The 18,023-nt window shown below is 56.5% G+C and overlaps 1 protein-coding gene across 1 annotated transcript in view; it reads left to right on the top strand.

The window, feature by feature from the left end:
* The window catches only part of sbno2b (strawberry notch homolog 2b), a 42,061-nt gene that overhangs the window by 20,602 nt on the left and 3,436 nt on the right, over nucleotides 1–18,023 (top strand). The window contains 28 exon segments of the mRNA XM_067229440.1: nucleotides 647–733; nucleotides 1,382–1,420; nucleotides 1,422–1,488; nucleotides 1,841–2,001; nucleotides 2,800–2,945; nucleotides 3,107–3,197; nucleotides 3,308–3,451; nucleotides 3,964–4,081; nucleotides 4,245–4,350; nucleotides 4,492–4,645; nucleotides 4,760–4,936; nucleotides 5,098–5,195; nucleotides 6,351–6,441; nucleotides 6,567–6,750; nucleotides 7,058–7,179; nucleotides 7,365–7,496; nucleotides 7,918–8,053; nucleotides 8,962–9,074; nucleotides 12,054–12,125; nucleotides 12,220–12,328; nucleotides 12,725–12,799; nucleotides 12,915–13,058; nucleotides 13,291–13,385; nucleotides 14,586–14,678; nucleotides 15,306–15,437; nucleotides 16,037–16,113; nucleotides 16,222–16,412; nucleotides 16,954–18,022. Of these exon segments, the coding sequence (XP_067085541.1) occupies nucleotides 647–733; nucleotides 1,382–1,420; nucleotides 1,422–1,488; nucleotides 1,841–2,001; nucleotides 2,800–2,945; nucleotides 3,107–3,197; nucleotides 3,308–3,451; nucleotides 3,964–4,081; nucleotides 4,245–4,350; nucleotides 4,492–4,645; nucleotides 4,760–4,936; nucleotides 5,098–5,195; nucleotides 6,351–6,441; nucleotides 6,567–6,750; nucleotides 7,058–7,179; nucleotides 7,365–7,496; nucleotides 7,918–8,053; nucleotides 8,962–9,074; nucleotides 12,054–12,125; nucleotides 12,220–12,328; nucleotides 12,725–12,799; nucleotides 12,915–13,058; nucleotides 13,291–13,385; nucleotides 14,586–14,678; nucleotides 15,306–15,437; nucleotides 16,037–16,113; nucleotides 16,222–16,412; nucleotides 16,954–18,022 (4,223 nt within the window).

The raw sequence follows: 18,023 nt of genomic DNA, 5'->3' as shown, positions 1-18,023 counted from the left end.
GCTGCCAACTCACACAGTCGTGTTCATATCAACACACCCATGTACACTCTGAAAGTGAACACTGGTGGTTAATATGACTAGTGTCATGTGTTCTGGGGAAGGGCAAAGAGCCACAAATGTTATACTGGAATAAAAGGGAAGACCCCTCAAATATGTCACACAAAGAAATCCCCTCTCTTGGGGGGGAGGGGGGTGTTTAACTGCCGTTTGAGTGACCTGTTAAGTGACTGTTTTCCTATTTGTTCTTACAATGCAAACCAGTCAACATGACACACTTGTGTAACGATTTTCTGTTGTCTGTTTTCTCCATTTGATGACAAATCTATTGTGAATTGCGCACTTACGGCAACTTATATTTTATTGTATAATTTATTTAATTCTAATTCCATTTAGTACTGCTAGTTTATGTACCCTTAGTATAGATAGTCCACATATTTAAATTTTAGGTCCCTATATGTTTATTGTATGCACCTTCCTGCCAAAGCAAATTTCTTGTCTGTGCAAACTTTCATGGCGAATAAATCCCATTCTGATTCTGACACACAGGACACACACACGACACACACACACACTTGTTTGTTTGTGGTTTTGTTAATTATTTTTTTTGCATTTGGTTTGAGTTTTGTTTTGTTTGTGTTCTTTGCAGCTGAATGGCTCCAGCAGGTTTCAGGGTTTGAGCAGTTTGGAGGAAATCACTGCCATAATCAGCTCTCCGCCTTTTGGAGGATTCCAGGTAGCTTCCCAAACCCCCGAATCAGGCCGTAACAGGAGAGGGAACACACAGCTCAGACCAAGCCCAAACGGCCTGCTCAGACTGCTAACCCAAACTGACCACATCATTGTAAACTGACCACATCATTGTAAACTGACCTAAAAATGCGTATGTTTTTAGAAATTACGCAATGCAAAATGGATCTCAAGGCTTCTCTGGTATTCACTGGTATATTTCAGATCATTCCTGATCATGCAAATAGTATATATACTCTATAGATATATAGAAATGTTTTTGTAATGAATGCGGCCAGTGTGGGTAGCTTTTCTAAGTAGGCTTGTGGGGTTTCCCTATAAACTTTTCCAAAAAGCCCTCGCTACAATACTGATGTTGCCTCAGCAGGCCCTAACTGCCCCCTAACACTGCACTTAAAGCAAACCTCAGCACCTCCCTTTCCAACTCCGACCTTGAATCTGCCGATTTCATTTGGACTCTCATCCTTTCACTTCGCCTCGGTCCTCTTTCGTTTCACCTCGGTCGTTGTGGCGGTTGTAGTCGTCATAGCCACGTCCGAGAGTTCCAAATCCGAGGGGTGGACCCATAAGGGAGGAGCTTCCTGTTGTGAGGGATGTAAACTCCATTTCCCATGTTCCCTTGCTGCGTCTGCAGGCTCCGAGGACGCAGACGCCTGCGGAGGAGGAGGAGGAGGGCAGAGGAGGAGGAGACAGAGGAGCTGGGGCACGTGGACACGTACGCCGACTACAAGCCCTCCAAATGTACGCTGCACCTCCCCCACGCATGTGCGCGACGAGCAGCACAACAGGCTGTCATCGTTAGGATATGACAGATATGATGTCTATATGACTGGGCTTTAGCCACTGGATGATCTCACATGTTCCTCGGATGGCAGCTCTTTGTGGAGGGCATATCGTGTGTACTGAACACGATTAAGTCCTGTTTTCCCTGTCAGCTAGTCTTGTTGTGATCCTCAGACACAGCTGTTTCATTCCCCCTCGCTCTCCTTCTCTCAACCCTCTCTCGCTCTCTCGCTCTCGCTCTCCTCTCTCTCTCTCTGTCTCTCTGTCTCTCTGTCTGTCTCTCTGTCTGTCTCTCTGTCTCTCTCTCCAGCCACCATCGGGATCTCCCACCCAGACATTGTGGTGGAGACCAACACGCTGTCCAGCGTCCCCCCTCCCGACATCACCTACACTCTGTCCATTCCTGACCCCATCATCAACAACGGCCTGCTCTCCGCTCTGCAGCTGGAGGCCATCATCTACGCCTGCCAGGTAACCCCTTACTCCCCATCGCTAGGCAACCCCACCCCCGCCCTAGCCCCACCTGCTGGAGACTGCTTCTCTCTGCCCCCCCGCCCTGATTCATCAATAAGCCACTCAGTCACTGTGTCTGTCTGTGCTGTACATTGATTCACCATGATATTGATGATTTCCGTGTAGGGGATAGTGATGAATACTGGGTGAGGTTTGAATGTGTGTTCGTGACCGTGTCTGAAGTGCCCTCCCCTCCTCCTCCCTCCTCCTCCTCTCCTCCCCTCCTCCTCCCCTCCTCCTCCCTCCTCCTCCTCTCCTCCCCTCCTCCTCCCCTCCTCCCCTCCTCCTCCCCCTCCTCCTCCCTCCTCCTCCTTTCCTCCCCTCCTCCTCCCTCCTCCTCCCCTCCTCCTCCCCTCCTCCCCTCCTCCTCCCCTCCTCCTCCCCCTCCTCCTCCCCTCCTCCTCCCTCCTCCCTCCTCCTCCCTCCTCCCCTCCCTCCTCCCCTCCTCCTCCTCCTCCCCTCCTCCTCCCCTCCTCCTCCACCTCCTCCCTCCTCCTCCCCTCCTCCTCCCTCCTCCTCCCCTCCCTCCCCTCCTCCTCCCCTCCTCCTCCCTCCTCCTCCCTCCTCCTCCCCTCCTCCTCCCCCTCCTCCTCCTCCCTCCTCCCTCCTCCTCCCCCTCCTCCTCCCTCCTCCTCCTCTCCTCCCCTCCTCCTCCCTCCTCCTCCCCTCCTCCTCCCTCCTCCTCCCTCCTCCCTCCTCCCCTCCTCCTCCCCTCCTCCTCCCTCCTCCTCCCTCCCTCCCTCCTCCCCTCCCCAGCAACACGAGGTGATCCTGCAGAACAACCAGCGAGCGGGCTTCCTGATCGGAGACGGTGCCGGCGTGGGGGAAGGGCCGCACGGTAGGCCGGGCATCATCCTGGAGAAACTACCTGAAGGGCAGGAAGAGAGCGCTCGAGCGCTCTGGTGAGACCACTTCTCCCTCGCCACCCCCACACACCTTGCCTACACCTCCCCCGCCACCCCAACGCCGAGCAGGGCGCGCCCGTCCGTCATCCCAGGACGGACCGCCATGGTGCTGATCCAACCTCCTCACATCTCTCTCTTTAACTCTCTGCTCCTCTCAGGTTTAGCGTCTCCAACGACCTAAAGTACGACGCCGAAAGAGACCTGAAAGACATCGACGCCCCCATCATCCCTGTGCATGCCTTAAACAAGGTGAGCCCCCGCCACCCTCCCGAACGCTCGCTCGCGTTCTACGTTAACGCCGCGAGAGAGCGCCGATAAGTGCGCCGCAGAGTCTAACCGGTTTCCGGAATCCTCCGCAGATAAAGTATGGAGACACAGCTACCTCAGAGGGCGTCCTGTTTGCTACCTACTCGGCTCTGATCGGAGAGAGCCAAGCCGGAGGCCAGCACCGGACCAGACTCAAGCAGATCCTGGACTGGTGTCAACCCGGCTTCGACGGAGTCGTATCCTCTCTGGTCTCTTTAGCCCTTCTGGACTGTTCCGGTCCGGTGGATAAGTGTAGAATATCTGGGCTGTCACCACTGTCTATGGCCGGTCACAGGGATATATTGTAGTCAGCACTTGAATTGAGTTAGCAGGCCACGGGTTTTCTGTTCCCCTTATTGGCCTATATAGTCCTGAACCGAAACTAAGAACCTATTCATGTCTTGGGTGTACACTCTCGTTTGTTTTAGCTCATTTGTCGACCATCTGGCCTGGCAGCAATGAGGCAGGTCTGAGAGACTGGGTCAGGCTAGCCCAGCTCTCTGTGTGCTGGCTTTAGTCTGTGTGTGGGTCCCTGGAACCTCTGGGGGGGCCCTAGTCAGTGTGTGGGGCCCCTGGTACCTCTGGGGGGCCCTAGTCTGTGTGTGGGCCCCTGGTACCTCTGGGGGGCCCTAGTCTGTGTGTGGGTCCCTGGAACCTCTGGGGGGCCCTAGTCAGTGTGTTGGCCCTTGACCCCCGCCCCCCACTCCAGATTGTGTTTGACGAATGCCACAAAGCCAAGAACGCCACGTCCACCAAGATGGGCAAGGCAGTGTTGGACCTGCAGAACAAGCTGCCCCTGGCCAGGGTGGTCTACGCCAGTGCCACAGGTGAGGGCCACACACACACACACACACCTGTCGGTGACGAACGGCCACCGTCACAGCTGCTCTCGGCCTCTCTCAGATTGTATGTGGTGCTCGTGTCTCTCGCTCTCCCGTCGGGGAGCGGAGAGCAGAGCCGTGGTTAACCAGGCCTCCTCTGTGCGCCCAGGTGCCTCCGAGCCAAAGAACATGATCTACATGAGCCGCTTGGGGATCTGGGGCGAGGGCACGCCCTTCAAGACCTTCGACGACTTCCTGCACGCCATCGAGAAGAGGTGCGCCCTCCTCCGTTCCTCCTCTGGCCCCTGCCAACTTGCTCCCCAGCCGTGTCACTGGGACCTGACATGACTTTTCGCTTTTTTTTTTTCCTCTTCTGTTTGTTTTTTTTTTTTTTTTTTTTCTTCAATGATTGACAGGGGTGTGGGCGCCATGGAGATCGTCGCCATGGACATGAAGGTGAGCGGCATGTACATCGCCCGGCAGCTGAGCTTCTCCGGGGTGTCGTTCCGCATCGAGGAGATCGGCCTGGACGACGACTTCAAGCTGGTGTACAACAAGGCGGCCAAACTGGTGAGTCTCCCCTCCCACCCCCCTCCGCACGCGCCCACCAGAGGCCTGAGACTGCGTGTGTGTGTGTCAGTATAGACACGTGTGTGTGTGTGTGACGTGCTTCTCCCCCCCCAGTGGGCCGAGGCGCTGGCCACATTCACCCGGGCTGCTGACGAGCTGGGCCTGGTGAGCAGGAAGTCTCTGTGGGGGCAGTTCTGGTCGTCTCACCAGCGCTTCTTCAAGTACCTCTGCATCGCCGCCAAGGTGCGCTGCCTGGTGGAGCTGGCGAAGAAGGAGCTGCTGGCGGGCAAGGTCAGTCACCCCGCGCGTCACACCGCCCGTCTGCTGGCCGACGCGCCCGCTCACCGCTCAGCCAACAGACTCCCCACTTTAGGCTGCTGGACGTGTGTGTGTGGTGTGGAGATGTGGTGGGGTGAAGAGGCTCACGCTGTCCTGCTCGTGTCCGTCCTCAGTGCATCGTGGTGGGGCTGCAGTCCACGGGGGAGGCCCGCACCCGGGAGGTCCTGGACGAGAACGACGGCCACCTGGACCGATTCGTTTCTGCTGCAGAGTGAGTGTGATGTTAACCTGTGTGTGTTGGTGTCATGTGAGAGAGAGTGTGTGTGTGTTGGTGTATGTGAGAGTGAGTGTGTGTTGGTGTGTGTGTTGGTGTGTGTGTGTGTGTGTTGGTGTATGTGAGAGCGTGGGTGTGTATTGGTGTCATGTGAGAGAGAGTGTGTGTGTGTGAGAGCGTGTGTGTGTGTGTTGGTGTATGTGAGAGTGTTGGTATATGTGAGAGTGTGTGTGTGTGTGGGTATGTGGGCTGTTACTTGGCTGTCCTCGTCACGCCAGATAAATCCCTCTAATGTCTCCTGAAGGTGTCTGATCCGTGACAGGTAGTATTTAAGTCTGTTCCTGTTTGACTGGGCTCAGCCCTGATTCAGGCCCCTCCAGCTCGCTTTGTGGCATCCACGGTACTTTCCTTACTCGCATGAATGTGGTTTGGAATGGCAGACGCTGTCCTGTGTGTGCAAACACCGCTTTAACCTGTACACAAAGAGACATGGAGGGAGGGAGGGAGGGAGGGAGGGAGGGAGGGAGGGAGGGAGGGAGGGAGGGAGGGAGGGAGGGAGGGAGGGAGGGAGGGAGGGAGGGAGGGAGGGAGGGAGGGAGGGAGGGAGGGAGGGAGGGAGGGAGGGAGGGAGGGAGAGGGTCCGGAAGATTCCTCTGTCGAGGTTTAAAACAAAAGCAATAACACCAGCACTCTGCAGCCGTGCCGACATACCAGAGTGTCTGCTCGTCTGCCTGCCTCACCTGTCCTGCTGCTAGACAAGAAGACAGTTACATAAGCAGCTTAATCAGAAGCTTCCTGTCATAGCTGCCACAGTGACTGATGGCTGCGTGCTGCAGTGTCTGGAACCAGAAGGCAGGCTGGATGGCTGTTTACATTTAGTCATTTAGCAGACGCTCTTATCCAGAGCGACTTACAATAAGTACAGGGACATTCCCCCGAGGCAAGTAGGGTGAAGTGCTTTGCCCAAGGACACAACGTCAGTTTGCATGACCGGGAATCGAACTGGCAACCTTCGGATTACTAGCCCGATTTCCTCACCGCTCAGACATCTGACTCCCTGTTTGACTGTCTTTCTGTTTGACTGAGTGTCTTAACTCAACTGGTCCCTGTGTCAGTCTAACTGTCTCTGTTCTCCTGCGCGTCTCCCCCCAGGGGCGTGTTCCATTCTCTGGTGATGAAGCACTTTCCCTCGGAGAAGCAGAGGAGAGAGAAGGGCCCTGGGAACAAGAGGAAACGTAAGAGAGTCTGCCAGAACGTTCTAGAAACAAACCGAATTGCCACTTTTTTTAAACCACATCTGCTTCCCATTCCTATGGCTGGACTGTGGTCGAGGGGGTCTAACCTGTTGCGGGTTCTTCCTGGCGTCAGGTAAGCCCAGGGGGCCGGCAGCCCAAGCTGCCCAAGCACGCGGTGGAGATCAGCGGGGTGATCAACATCAGCGACGACAGCAGCACCGACTCCGACGCCATGGAGACGGACTCCAACTCCTCGCCCGACTCGCTGCTCGACAACGACGACGTGATCTTCGTCAACCACACCAGCTGCCACACAGGTGGGGGGGAAGGGGGGGCCTGTCGCCTCGGGGGGGACGGGCATTCATGTCCACGGTCGGAAGGGAGGAATTCTTGCACTATCGGTGGAATAGTGTCTGGAAAACATGGTTTTAGATGCATATGCTGTTCAGAATAGATGTAAACAAGACGGTTAACAAAAAACGATCCTCTACGGATCCTTCCGGAGCAGAGCGTCAGGGCCTGTCAAGATTTTAAAGAGGCCCCCTCTTAGCGGGCGCTGCCTTGCGGCGGTTTACGGCGCCCTGCTAGGGTTACGGCGCTAAACGCTCCTCCTGTTTCCCACAGCCAAGATCGAGGAGATGAAACACAGCCTCCTCAACAGGATCACAGAGCTGGGGAAGGAGCTCCCTCTCAACACCCTGGACGAGCTCATCGACAAGTTCGGCGGGCCAGAGAAAGTCTCCGAGGTACGTGGTTGGCTGTTGCCGGGCAGCGAGGGGGAGGGGCTTGTTTTAGAGCTTTTTACTCTGGGCAAATGTCTAAATCAGGAAAGGCGAGCCGTGAAGATGATCCACTGGGAAATCAATAGATGTGCGGATAACGTGCCGCCAAAAGGAATGTCTGTGAAATGGTCGTGACCTCTGCCCCCTAGATGACGGGGCGGAAAGGGCGCGTGGTGCGTCGCCCCGACGGCAGCGTGCGCTACGAGTCGCGCGCCGAGCAGAGCCACACCATCGACCACATCAACGTGAAGGAGAAGGACCGCTTCATGCGAGGAGAGAAGGTCAGAGATCTCCTCGATCTGCTCCTGTGCTGCCATGAGAGGGGATGATGTTTGTACACTGTGTCCCGTGACAAACACTGTCCGCTGGAGTTAATCATTGCAAAACAGTTCCGGACCAGGAACTTCCAGTCCTTGGTTATCTGCTGCGCTTACGATATGCACTTTTGTATGTCCTTTGATAAACGGGTCTGCTAACTTAATAAGTGCAGGCTTTATGTAAGACTGCAACGATATCCGTCACAACAGTCCGTGCTATGACAGACCAGAGGTCTGGAGATGATCATCTGATTCTCTCCATCATTCAGACGTGTCATCATTTACCGCAGTGTTCTGTCCTCCTACAAACATCCTGTTCTTCTCCCTTCTCTCCCGTCTGACCACGAAACGCCTCCTCCACCCTCTCCTCTCCTGCCCCCCCCAGCTGGTGGCCATCATCTCGGAGGCGGCCAGCTCCGGGATCTCCCTGCAGGCAGACAAGCGTGTGAAGAACCAGTGTCGGCGGGTGCACATGACCCTGGAGCTGCCCTGGAGCGCAGACAGGGCCATCCAGCAGTTCGGTGAGTGTCCCGGAGAGGTCAGGGGTCAGAGGTCAGCTTTAGATGTCAGGATCGGAATAGGGGGGGGTCTAGGAACCTGAAGGCCTTTTTTCCAAGTGATAGTAAAGAGAGAAGTGCACCTGATGCCCTCCCTCCAGATGTCACCCTGTCTTGTTGGTGATCTGATTTCTCCGATCCTTGCTGTTGTTCGCACGCGTATGCATTCCTCTCAGGGTCCACTGAAGGGTGTGATTCTCTCAATTAGTCACCGCAATAACGAAAGCGCAAGAATTCCGCTCCATTTAGGAGGGTGTGCCGTTGTCATGCTGCTGCGAGAAGGGTTTTACTAAACGGTTTAATTATATTATTGTGTCTTAATCTCCTGCCTCCATCTGCTAGGCAGTGTTTTCAGTGCACCAGCAGTCTTGTGAAGAGAAACACACACACACACACACACTCATCGCAGAGCCGACTGTTGTTTGCAGTAATTAGCTGGCTGAGTAATTATTTCACGTCAGCCTTCATACTCTAGGGAGCTGAACTCTCTCTGTGGGGGTCATGTGTGCGGCTGATTGACATGTCTGCTCTTCACACAGAGTAGAGCACACACACACACAGGCATAGTAACATACACACTGTCACACTCACAATAGCACACAAATACTCAGGAAGACTGATATGCAAAAATGGGGTTTTCAACATTTAGAACCTGTTCTGCTTTTGTGAAGAACAGAACCAGAGTAGCTTGAAGCCTCAGAATCAGAGGCCATTCAGTGGAGGATACTAAACAGGAGTCTGAAAGACAGCAGGGATCATACTGACACAAACGTTTTGCCGTTTCTGGGCATTTGACACAGGCCTACATTGTGACTTCTCATTGGTCGTCGTGTCACGTTCGTCTCCTCTAATTGGTCCCCCGTCCCCCGCAGGTCGAACTCACCGGTCCAACCAGGTGACGGCTCCGGAGTACATCTTCCTCATCTCAGAGCTGGCTGGAGAGAGACGCTTTGCCTCCATCGTAGCAAAGAGGCTGGAGAGCCTGGTGAGTTCCCTTCCTCCAGACCACCCCTCTCCCTTCCTCCAGACCACCCCTCTCCCTTCCTCCAGACCACCCCTCTCCCTTCCTCCAGACCACCCCTCTCCCTTCCTCCAGACCACCCCTCTCCCTTCCTCTCCCCCCTGGCTCAGCACCTCTGCCCTGTGGTCTCCTGCCCCCTCTCTGCCGCCTCCCTGCCGCCTCCCTGCCCTCTCCTCACCCCCTCACCCTGCCCTCACCCCCTCCCTGCCCCCTCCCTGCCCTCTCCTCGCCCCCTCCCTGCCCCCTCCCTGCCCTTTCCTCACCCCCTCACCCTGCCCTCACCCCCTCCCTGCCCTCACCCTGCCCTCTCCTCACCCCCCCTCCCTGCCCTCTCCCTGCCCTCTCCTCACACCCTCACCCTGCCCTCACCCCCTCCCTGCCCTCTCCCTGCCCCCTCCTCGCCCCCTCACCCTGCCCCCTCCCTGCCCTCACCCTGCCCTCTCCTCGCCCCCTCTCCCTGCCCTCTCCTCGCCCCCTCACCCTGCCTCGTTGAGCAGAACCGTTCTCTGGTTCCCTCGAGGTGGGACAGACCTCCTGACGCACCGCATCTCCAGTTCAGGAAATCCCCCCCATTAAAACTACACAGCCGTGGCAGCGGTTCCATATTTCACTGTATCACGGCAACCTGCTATTTATCCTCCCAGTCCCTCTCCCCTTTCCATCTGTGTGTGTGCCTGGGCTGCGAAGGGGGGGAGGGCAGGACTTCCAGAAAGTCTGTCCTGTCTCTGCCAACCAAGCGCCGTAATCGGCCCTCAGAATAGCCCGCATCATCGCCCCCCGCCCCTCCCTCCCTCCCTGCCTCTGGCAACTTGGATACCTTTAGTGATTGTCTTGTCTCCAGATAAGCGGTGATGTCATACCCGCCAGGGGAGAGATAAGTCTTTTGTCCTCATCTCCAGACGTGTGTGTGTGTGTGTGTGTGTGTGTGTGTGTGTGAGGGCGGCAGCGACAGAGATGGTCACCAGACTGAACGCTAGCCTGCGCCTGCCCCCCCGCTCTACGCTGATTAAGACCGTACTCATAAAAGACACGGCCTGGATGTGCTCTCAGCTGTAGATGGCTCTGGTACAGCTGAAGTGTTGGGGGGAGGAGAGAGAGAGGGGGTGTTCTGTGGGGATGTGAGAGAGAGGGGGTGATGTGGTGATGAGAGAGAGAGGGGGTGATGTGGTGATGAGAGAGAGAGGGGGTGCTGTGGTGATGTGTGAGAGAGGGGGTGCTGTGGTGATGTGAGAGAAAGGGGGTGCTGTGGTGATGTCAGAGAGAGAGGGGGTGATGTGGTGATGTGAGAGAGAGGGGGTGCTGTGGTGATGTCAGAGAGAGAGGGGGTGCTGTGGTGATGTGTGAGAGAGGGGGTGCTGTGGTGATGTGAGAGAGAGGGGGTGATGTGGTGATGAGAGAGAGAGGGGGTGCTGTGGTGATGAGAGAGAGAGGGGGTGCTGTGGTGATGAGAGAGAGAGGGGGTGCTGTGGTGATGTGAGAGAGAGGGGGTGCTGTGGTGATGTCAGAGAGAGGGGGTGATGTGGTGATATGAGAGAGAGGGGGTGCTGTGGTGATGTCAGAGAGAGAGGGGGTGATGTGGTGATGTGAGAGAGAGAGGGTGCTGTGGTGATGTGAGAGAGAGAGGGGGTGCTGTGGTGATGTGAGAGAGAGAGGGGGTGCTGTGGTGATGTGAGAGAGAGGGGGTGCTCTGGTGATGTGAGAGAGAGGGGGTGCTGTGGTGATGTGAGAGAGAGGGGGTGCTGTGGTGATGTCAGAGAGAGAGGGGGTGATGTGGTGATGTGAGAGAGAGGGGGTGCTGTGGTGATGTCAGAGAGAGAGGGGGTGATGTGGTGATGTGAGAGAGAGAGGGTGCTGTGGTGATGTGAGAGAGAGGGGGTGCTGTGGTGATGTCAGAGAGAGGGGGTGATGTGGTGATGTCAGAGAGAGGGGGTGATGTGAGAGAAAGGGGGTGCTGTGGTGATGTCAGAGAGAGAGGGGGTGATGTGGTGATGTGAGAGAGAGAGGGTGCTGTGGTGATGTGAGAGAGAGAGGGGGTGCTGTGGTTATGTCAGAGAGAGGGGGTGCTGTGGTGATGTGAGAGAGAGAGGGTGCTGTGGTGATGTGAGAGAGAGAGGGGGTGCTGTGGTGATGTGAGAGAGAGAGGGGGTGCTGTGGTTATGTCAGAGAGAGGGGGTGCTGTGGTGATGTGAGAGAGAGGGGGTGCTGTGGTGATGTCAGAGAGAGGGGGTGCTGTGGTGATGTGAGAGAGAGGGGGTGCTGTGGTGATGTCAGAGAGAGAGGGGGTGCTGTGGTGATGTGAGAGAGAGGGGATGCTGTGGTGATGTGAGAGAGAGGGGGTGCTGTGGTGATGTGAGAGAGAGGGAGTGCTGTGGTGATGTCTGAGAGAGAGGGGGTGATGTGAGAGAGAGGGGGTGCTGTGGTGATGTGAGAGAGAGGGGATGCTGTGGTGATGTGAGAGAGAGGGGGTGCTGTGGTGATGTGAGAGAGAGAGGGGGTGCTGTGGTGATGTGAGAGAGAGGGGATGCTGTGGTGATGTGAGAGAGAGGGGGTGCTGTGGTGATGTGAGAGAGAGGGAGTGCTGTGGTGATGTCAGAGAGAGAGGGGGTGCTGTGGTGATGTGAGAGAGAGGGGATGCTGTGGTGATGTGAGAGAGAGGGGGTGCTGTGGTGATGTGAGAGAGAGAGGGGGTGCTGTGGTGATGTGAGAGAGAGGGGATGCTGTGGTGATGTGAGAGAGAGGGGGTGCTGTGGTGATGTGAGAGAGAGGGAGTGCTGTGGTGATGTCAGAGAGAGAGGGGGTGCTGTGGTGATGTGAGAGAGAGGGGGTGCTGTGGTGATGTGAGAGAGAGGGGGTGCTGTGGTGATGTGAGAGAGAGGAGGTGCTGTGGGGATGTGAGAGCTGCTCTGGGCTGGGTGAGCTGACTGCTGGTGTTTGTGTCTGCAGGGAGCGCTGACTCACGGGGACAGACGAGCCACAGAGTCCAGAGACCTGAGCAAGTACAACTTTGAGAACAAGGTAGGAGCCTCTAGATCCCTGTCCAGATCACACACACACACACTGACCTCCCCAGCCTGGTTCTGACCTGCGTCCTTGTGTCCTGTCCCTATAGTACGGCACCAAAGCTCTGGACAAGATCACCAAAGCGATCCTGGGGCACATCGAGAGCAAGGTGCCCCCTCCTAAAGGATACCCTGGGGGTGATGCCATGTTCTTCAGAGGTAACAACTCTCTGGGGGCAAAATGCCCTTTTTTGACCACCGGCCAAATGGCTAGTGACCGTTCAAGTTTGACCAGCCACTCAATAGATTAGCGTAGTTTTTTGGCTGGTGAGGATAGAAAACCTGTTAGCCTGGTGGAGATTTGACCAGGATTTGTCTGGTTGGTGCTGCTAATCTTCAGGGAGTCAGAAGGTCGCTGGTTCGATTCCCGGCCATGTCAAATGACGTTGTGTCCTTGTAAGTCGCTCTGGATAAGAGCGTCTGCTAAATGACTAAATGTAATCTTGTGACCTGGGTGAGAACTCTCAGGGTGCTTGGTCTCCATGTGGGCGTGGTTAAAGCAGTCCTGCAGCCTGCAGCGTTGCACTGTGATCACCTCTGTTCCTCGTGTTGCAGACATGAAGCTGGGAATGATGGACGTGGGGATCTTCTGTAAGCCTGACCACCGCTCTGGCATCAGCACAGAGAAAGGTACGACCAGTCGGACCACAAACACACACGCACCGTGTTGTTGTTTTTTGTTCGAAAATGAAAACGTCAGTGAACATTTTTGTGTGACTGCGGGTTGTTCCGGGTGGGGTTTCAGACTGCAGCATCACCAAGTTCCTCAACCGGATCCTGGGCCTGGAGGTCCACAAGCAGAACTCCCTCTTTCAGTACTTCACAGACAACTTTGACTACCTGATCGAGAAGGACAAAAAGGAAGGGAAATACGACATGGGCATCTTGGGTACGGAAAGAGAACTAGTGACACAGACCCAGGCCTTATCATCACTCTGGGCCTGATACTGTTTGTTGTTCCAGTTTAACCTTCCTAGTGAGAAGCTATGACAGATAAGAGCTGTATCGCTCTCTTTGTATGCCATTTGTCTGGTTGTAGAAACCAGTGTCTGTCTGCTGAATGAAAGGGGTTGTGGCCGTGGTGCTGATCATGCAGTGTGTGTGTGTGCTGTTCCCATCAGATCTGGCTCCAGGAAACGATGAGATCTACGAGGAGAAGCAGGAGATCTTCCTCACAGCAGGAAACCCCCAGGATGGACAAGTCGTCCTCTACAAGGTACTGGAATCACTCCACCCCTCCCTCCCTCTATCTCTCCCTCCATCTATCCCTCCATCTCTCCACCCCTCCCTCCCTCTATCTCTCCCTCCACCCCTCCTTCCCTCCACACCTCACTCCCTCCACCCCTCCCTCTATCCCTCCCTCTCTCCACCCCTCCCTCCCTCTATCTCTCCCTCCATCTATCCCTCCATCTCTCCACCCCTCCCTCCCTCTATCTCTCCCTCCACCCCTCCTTCCCTCCACACCTCACTCCCTCCACCCCTCCCTCTATCCCTCCATCTCTCCACCCCTCCCTCCCTCTATCTCTCCCTCCACCCCTCCTTCCCTCCACACCTCACTCCCTCCACCCCTCCCTCTATCCCTCCCTCTCTCCACCCCTCCCTCCCTCTATCTCTCCCTCTATCCCTCCCTCCTTCCCTCCACACCTCATTCCCTCCACCCCTCCCTCTATCCCTCCCTCTCTCCACCCCTCCCTCCATCCCTCCCTGCATGCCTGCCTGCATCCCTCCCCCCAATCCAGCCACCCGATCCTCCCTCCCTCAGTCCAGCCGTCCAGCAAAGGCATCCATCTCTCCGACGGATACAGCTCCTTGCTTCTATTTCTCCCCCGTTAGTGAGGCAGGCGTGTAAACCTCCCATCGCCCCCGAGGTGTTAGCTTATGCATGCGGCTGGCGCTTGTTCCAGGCCAGCGTACCTTCATGAATGTGAAAGTGGAGGAGACGCAAGCGTGAATATCTTCCGTCTGAGGCCCTGGTGCCAGATGGACAAGCTGTGGTGTGGGTGTGTGTGCGTGCGTGCGGGGGCATATGTAAGCGTGTAAGTACGTACGTGTGTGTGTGTGTGTCTGTACTTGTGTGTGTGTGTGTGTGTGCGCGTCTACCTGGGAGTAGCCCGGTCGTTCAGGTTGGACGGGAGAGGAGAGCGGGGTGCCGCGCCAGCAGACAGACTCTGCTGGAACATGATCATTGCTGCTATCTCTGGCTGCCAGAGCTGCCGTTGCTGCAGGCTAGGTAACTTAACAGGAGCGAGCTCACAGGATCAGGTACACACACAGAACCGGTTTGGCAGGTGGAGAGAACAGGCAACCCCCATCCTTAACTCTGCTTAGAGGCCCCTAGTACAAAGAGCTGTGTGTGTGTGTGAGCATGGATGTCTCTCTCTGTTGAATCTGACCTCTCACCCCCTGTCCTTAACAGATCAGCGTGGACCGAGGCTTGCCCTGGGAGGAAGCGTTCGGAAAGGCCCAGAAACTCAGCAGCCCTGACGAGGGCTTCTACCTCTCCCACAAGGTGAGTACTGTCACAGACACCACCGACCTGGACTACAGGTCCCAGCATGCCCGGCGGCTCCATACTAGCTTGCCAGGAAGTCTCCCAGTCTTGCGTCTCCGGTGACTGCTCCCCGGCCAGACAGCTGCCCAGGCTAGCCAACAACAGGGAATGACAAGTTCAGCATGGTTAGGTCGCCCTGCTACGCTCTCTCCATTACTGTTTGCTGGGTCACACATTATTCAACCAAATCAGCAATTATTTACCGTTGGCTATATTTACTCTGGCAGCCTGTTTTCTGTGGGAATATCATCGAGGTTTTCACAGTAGTCTCACTCTCACCCACATCGTGCCTGTTTACCTCTCACCAGTATGATCTCTCTCTCCTTCTCTCTCCCTCTCCTCTCTCTCGCTCTCTCTCTCTCCCCTTCTCTCTCCCTCTCCTTTCTCTCTCTCCCTCTCCTCTCTCTCTCTCTCTCCCCTTCTCTCTCCCTCTCCTTTCTTTCTCTCTCTCCCTCTCCTCTCTCTCTCTCTCTCTCTCCCCTTGTTGCTCCCTCTCCCTCTCCTCTCTCTCTCTCTCTCTCTCCCCTTGTCGCTCCCTCTCCCTCTCTCTCTCTCTCTCTCTCTCTCTCCCCTTCTCTCTCTCAGCTACGGGGCAACCACCCGTGTGTGCTGCTGGCCGAGCAGGGCCGAGGACGCAACTTCATCGTGTACAAGCCCAACATCGGCAAGCAGGCCCACCCTGAGAGCCTGGACAACCTGCAGCTTCGCTACCGCAAGGTGAGCCCTCCCCACCCTGACACCTGGTCCCCCACAGCCAGGGGCCAGCAGGCAGTCTGGGGCCTCAGATCAGGGGGAAAGATAGGCTGGCAGGAACCGACCACTCCCTGGCCTTCAGGCAGCAGCTTAGCCAGTTGTCTACGGTGGCCCCATTAGTACAAACAAGACCAGGGCTGGATACAAGGGCTCGTGTGACAGAAGGAGGGTTTGGCCCTTGTCGTTCGGTGCGAGCTGATTTCTGTGGAGCATGCCGCCCTCTAGAGGAGGGAGAGAAGCACTGAATCAGGAAAGTGTCAGGATCACGTCGTGGCAAGTGTTGAGCAATCGCAACGAACTTACGTGTTGAGCAATGGCTCGCACGAAAGCGTTCAGGATTAAGGATCGGGGCTTGAGAAGGTCAGGTCTGGGCTCTGGTCCCTCAGGGCTGAGTAGTAACGGCCCTGCTCCAGGGGACCTGTGCTGAGTCCCTCCAGCTATGCAGGGACGTCACCACGGAGGACAAAGATCTTCTGCAACATCGTTACAAGGGGTCCTGTTACTGAACACAACCGTTTGTGTGTGTGTGTGTGTGTGTGTGTGTGTGTGTGTGTGTGCTCCAGGTGACCCCAGAGGAAGCCCAGGACAGCTGGGAGAACCAGTTCACCTTCTCCTTCAGGAAGTGTAGCCATGCCAACTGGTGAGTAGCGACGGATGCCAGTCAGGGCATGGTCAACGCCTTGGCAACGGGTGGGCCTGGACCTCTGAGTGACCCGGTTCTCTTTCTGTGTGTGTGTGTGTGTGTCAGGAACGGGAAGTGTAAGAAGATCGAGGAGGGGCAGGAGTGCCTGCAGGGCATGCGTCTGCGTCAGTACCACATGCTGTGCGGCGCGCTGCTGCGCGTGTGGAAGCGTGTGGCCGACGTGGTCTCTGACATCACCAGCTCCAGCATCCTGCAGATCGTACGCCTCAAAACCAAGCAGCACAACAAGCAAGTCGGTGAGTGGGTCCACCAGCCTGGCCAGGAGACTGGCTGGCTGTTTCTGGCTGGCGCTGAGGTCCTAAGCCTGATCTCTCTTACAGGCGGCACATACAGCGTTTGGTAAAAACATGTCGATGAAGTCCGTCATCTATAGAGGGGTTCTCCATGTTTGCATTTGACATCTGGACCCTCTCTCTCTATCCCCCTCTATCTCTCTCTATCCATCTCTCTCTCTATCCCCCTCTATCTCTCTCTCTCTATCCCTCTCTCTCTCTCTATCCCCCTCTATCTCTCTATATATCCCTCTCTCTCTCTCTATCCCCCTCTATCTCTATATCTCTCTCTCTATCCCCCTCTCTCTCTCTATATCCCTCTCTCTATATATATATCCCTCTCTCTCTCTCTATCCCCCTCTATCTCTCTCTCTCTCTATATCCCTCTCTCTATATATATCCTTCTCTCTCTCTATATATATATCTCTCTCTCTATATATATATATATATCTATCCCTCTCTCTCTCTCTCTCTCTCTCCCTCTGTCTGTCCCTCCCTCCCTCAGGCATCAAGATCCCAGAGAACTGCGTGGCGCGCGTGCGTGAGGAGCTCCTCCAGATGGACGAGGAGGTGAAGAGGAGGCGCAGGGAGAAGGACCAGCGCGCCCAGGAGCAGCGCCTGGAGGACGAGCGTCAGCGCAAGCTGGCCCTGCAGAACAAGCACCTGCTGGCCAAGCTGTTCAGCAGCGCGCACACGCAGAACCAGACCCTGCAGAACCTCACGCAGAACCTCACGCAGAACCAGACCCTGCAGAACCTCACGCAGAACCAGAACCTGGCCCAGAACCGCTCCCTGCAGAACCTGGCCCAGAACCAAACGCTAAGGAACCACGCCCAGAAACTACAGAGGCTGAACCCTAACCAGTCCCTCCAGGACCTGACCCAGGCGCAGAGCCTACGGAACCTCACGCAGAACCAGGCCCTGCAGAACCTGAGCCAGGCCCAGACTCAGCAGCTAGGCCTCCACCCCTCTCACCGCTCCCAGGCCGGCCACCCGTCCCAGGGCAGCCTCCCCAGCATGGCTAGCCTCACCTCCCACTTCTCCCAGTTCCCCCAGCCCTTCCCCTCCCTGCCCCCGCTGAATAGCCGCACCCTGCCCCCCCTGCACCCCAAGCCGGCCGCCCAGCCCAAGAGCCCCCTGGATGAGATCCTGGACCTGACGGTGGGCAGCTCTCCCTCCCCGGACAGCACCGAGGGCGGCCTGGGGCTTGACGCGCTCTCGGGCTCGGCTGGGGGCTACGGGGACGACTTTGGCCTGGACTCTCTCATCTCCCGCAGCGCCCTGAGCAGCCAGACGGGCCCGCTCTCTGCCGCGCACATGCACCAGCCCCCGCCCCCTCCCCTGGTGAAGAGGCCCGAGGTCCCCAACCACACGCAGGACTTCATAGACATCCTCAACCTGTGTATGCCTTCCTCCCCCTACTCTCTGAGCTCCCAGGCGGCGGCCCACCCCCCCCCCTCCTCCTCCTCCTCCAACACCACCGTGTCCCACGTGTCGGCCGGCCTCCTCTCCTCCTCCACCTCCATCCAGTCCTCCTCGCTCTTCTCCCCCTCCTCCTCCTCCCTCTCGCCGCCC

This window comes from Osmerus mordax, chromosome 26, assembly GCF_038355195.1.
Source record: "Osmerus mordax isolate fOsmMor3 chromosome 26, fOsmMor3.pri, whole genome shotgun sequence".
NCBI classification, from domain to species: Eukaryota; Metazoa; Chordata; class Actinopteri; order Osmeriformes; family Osmeridae; genus Osmerus; species Osmerus mordax.
This window is presented reverse-complemented; position numbering and strand designations above follow the sequence as displayed.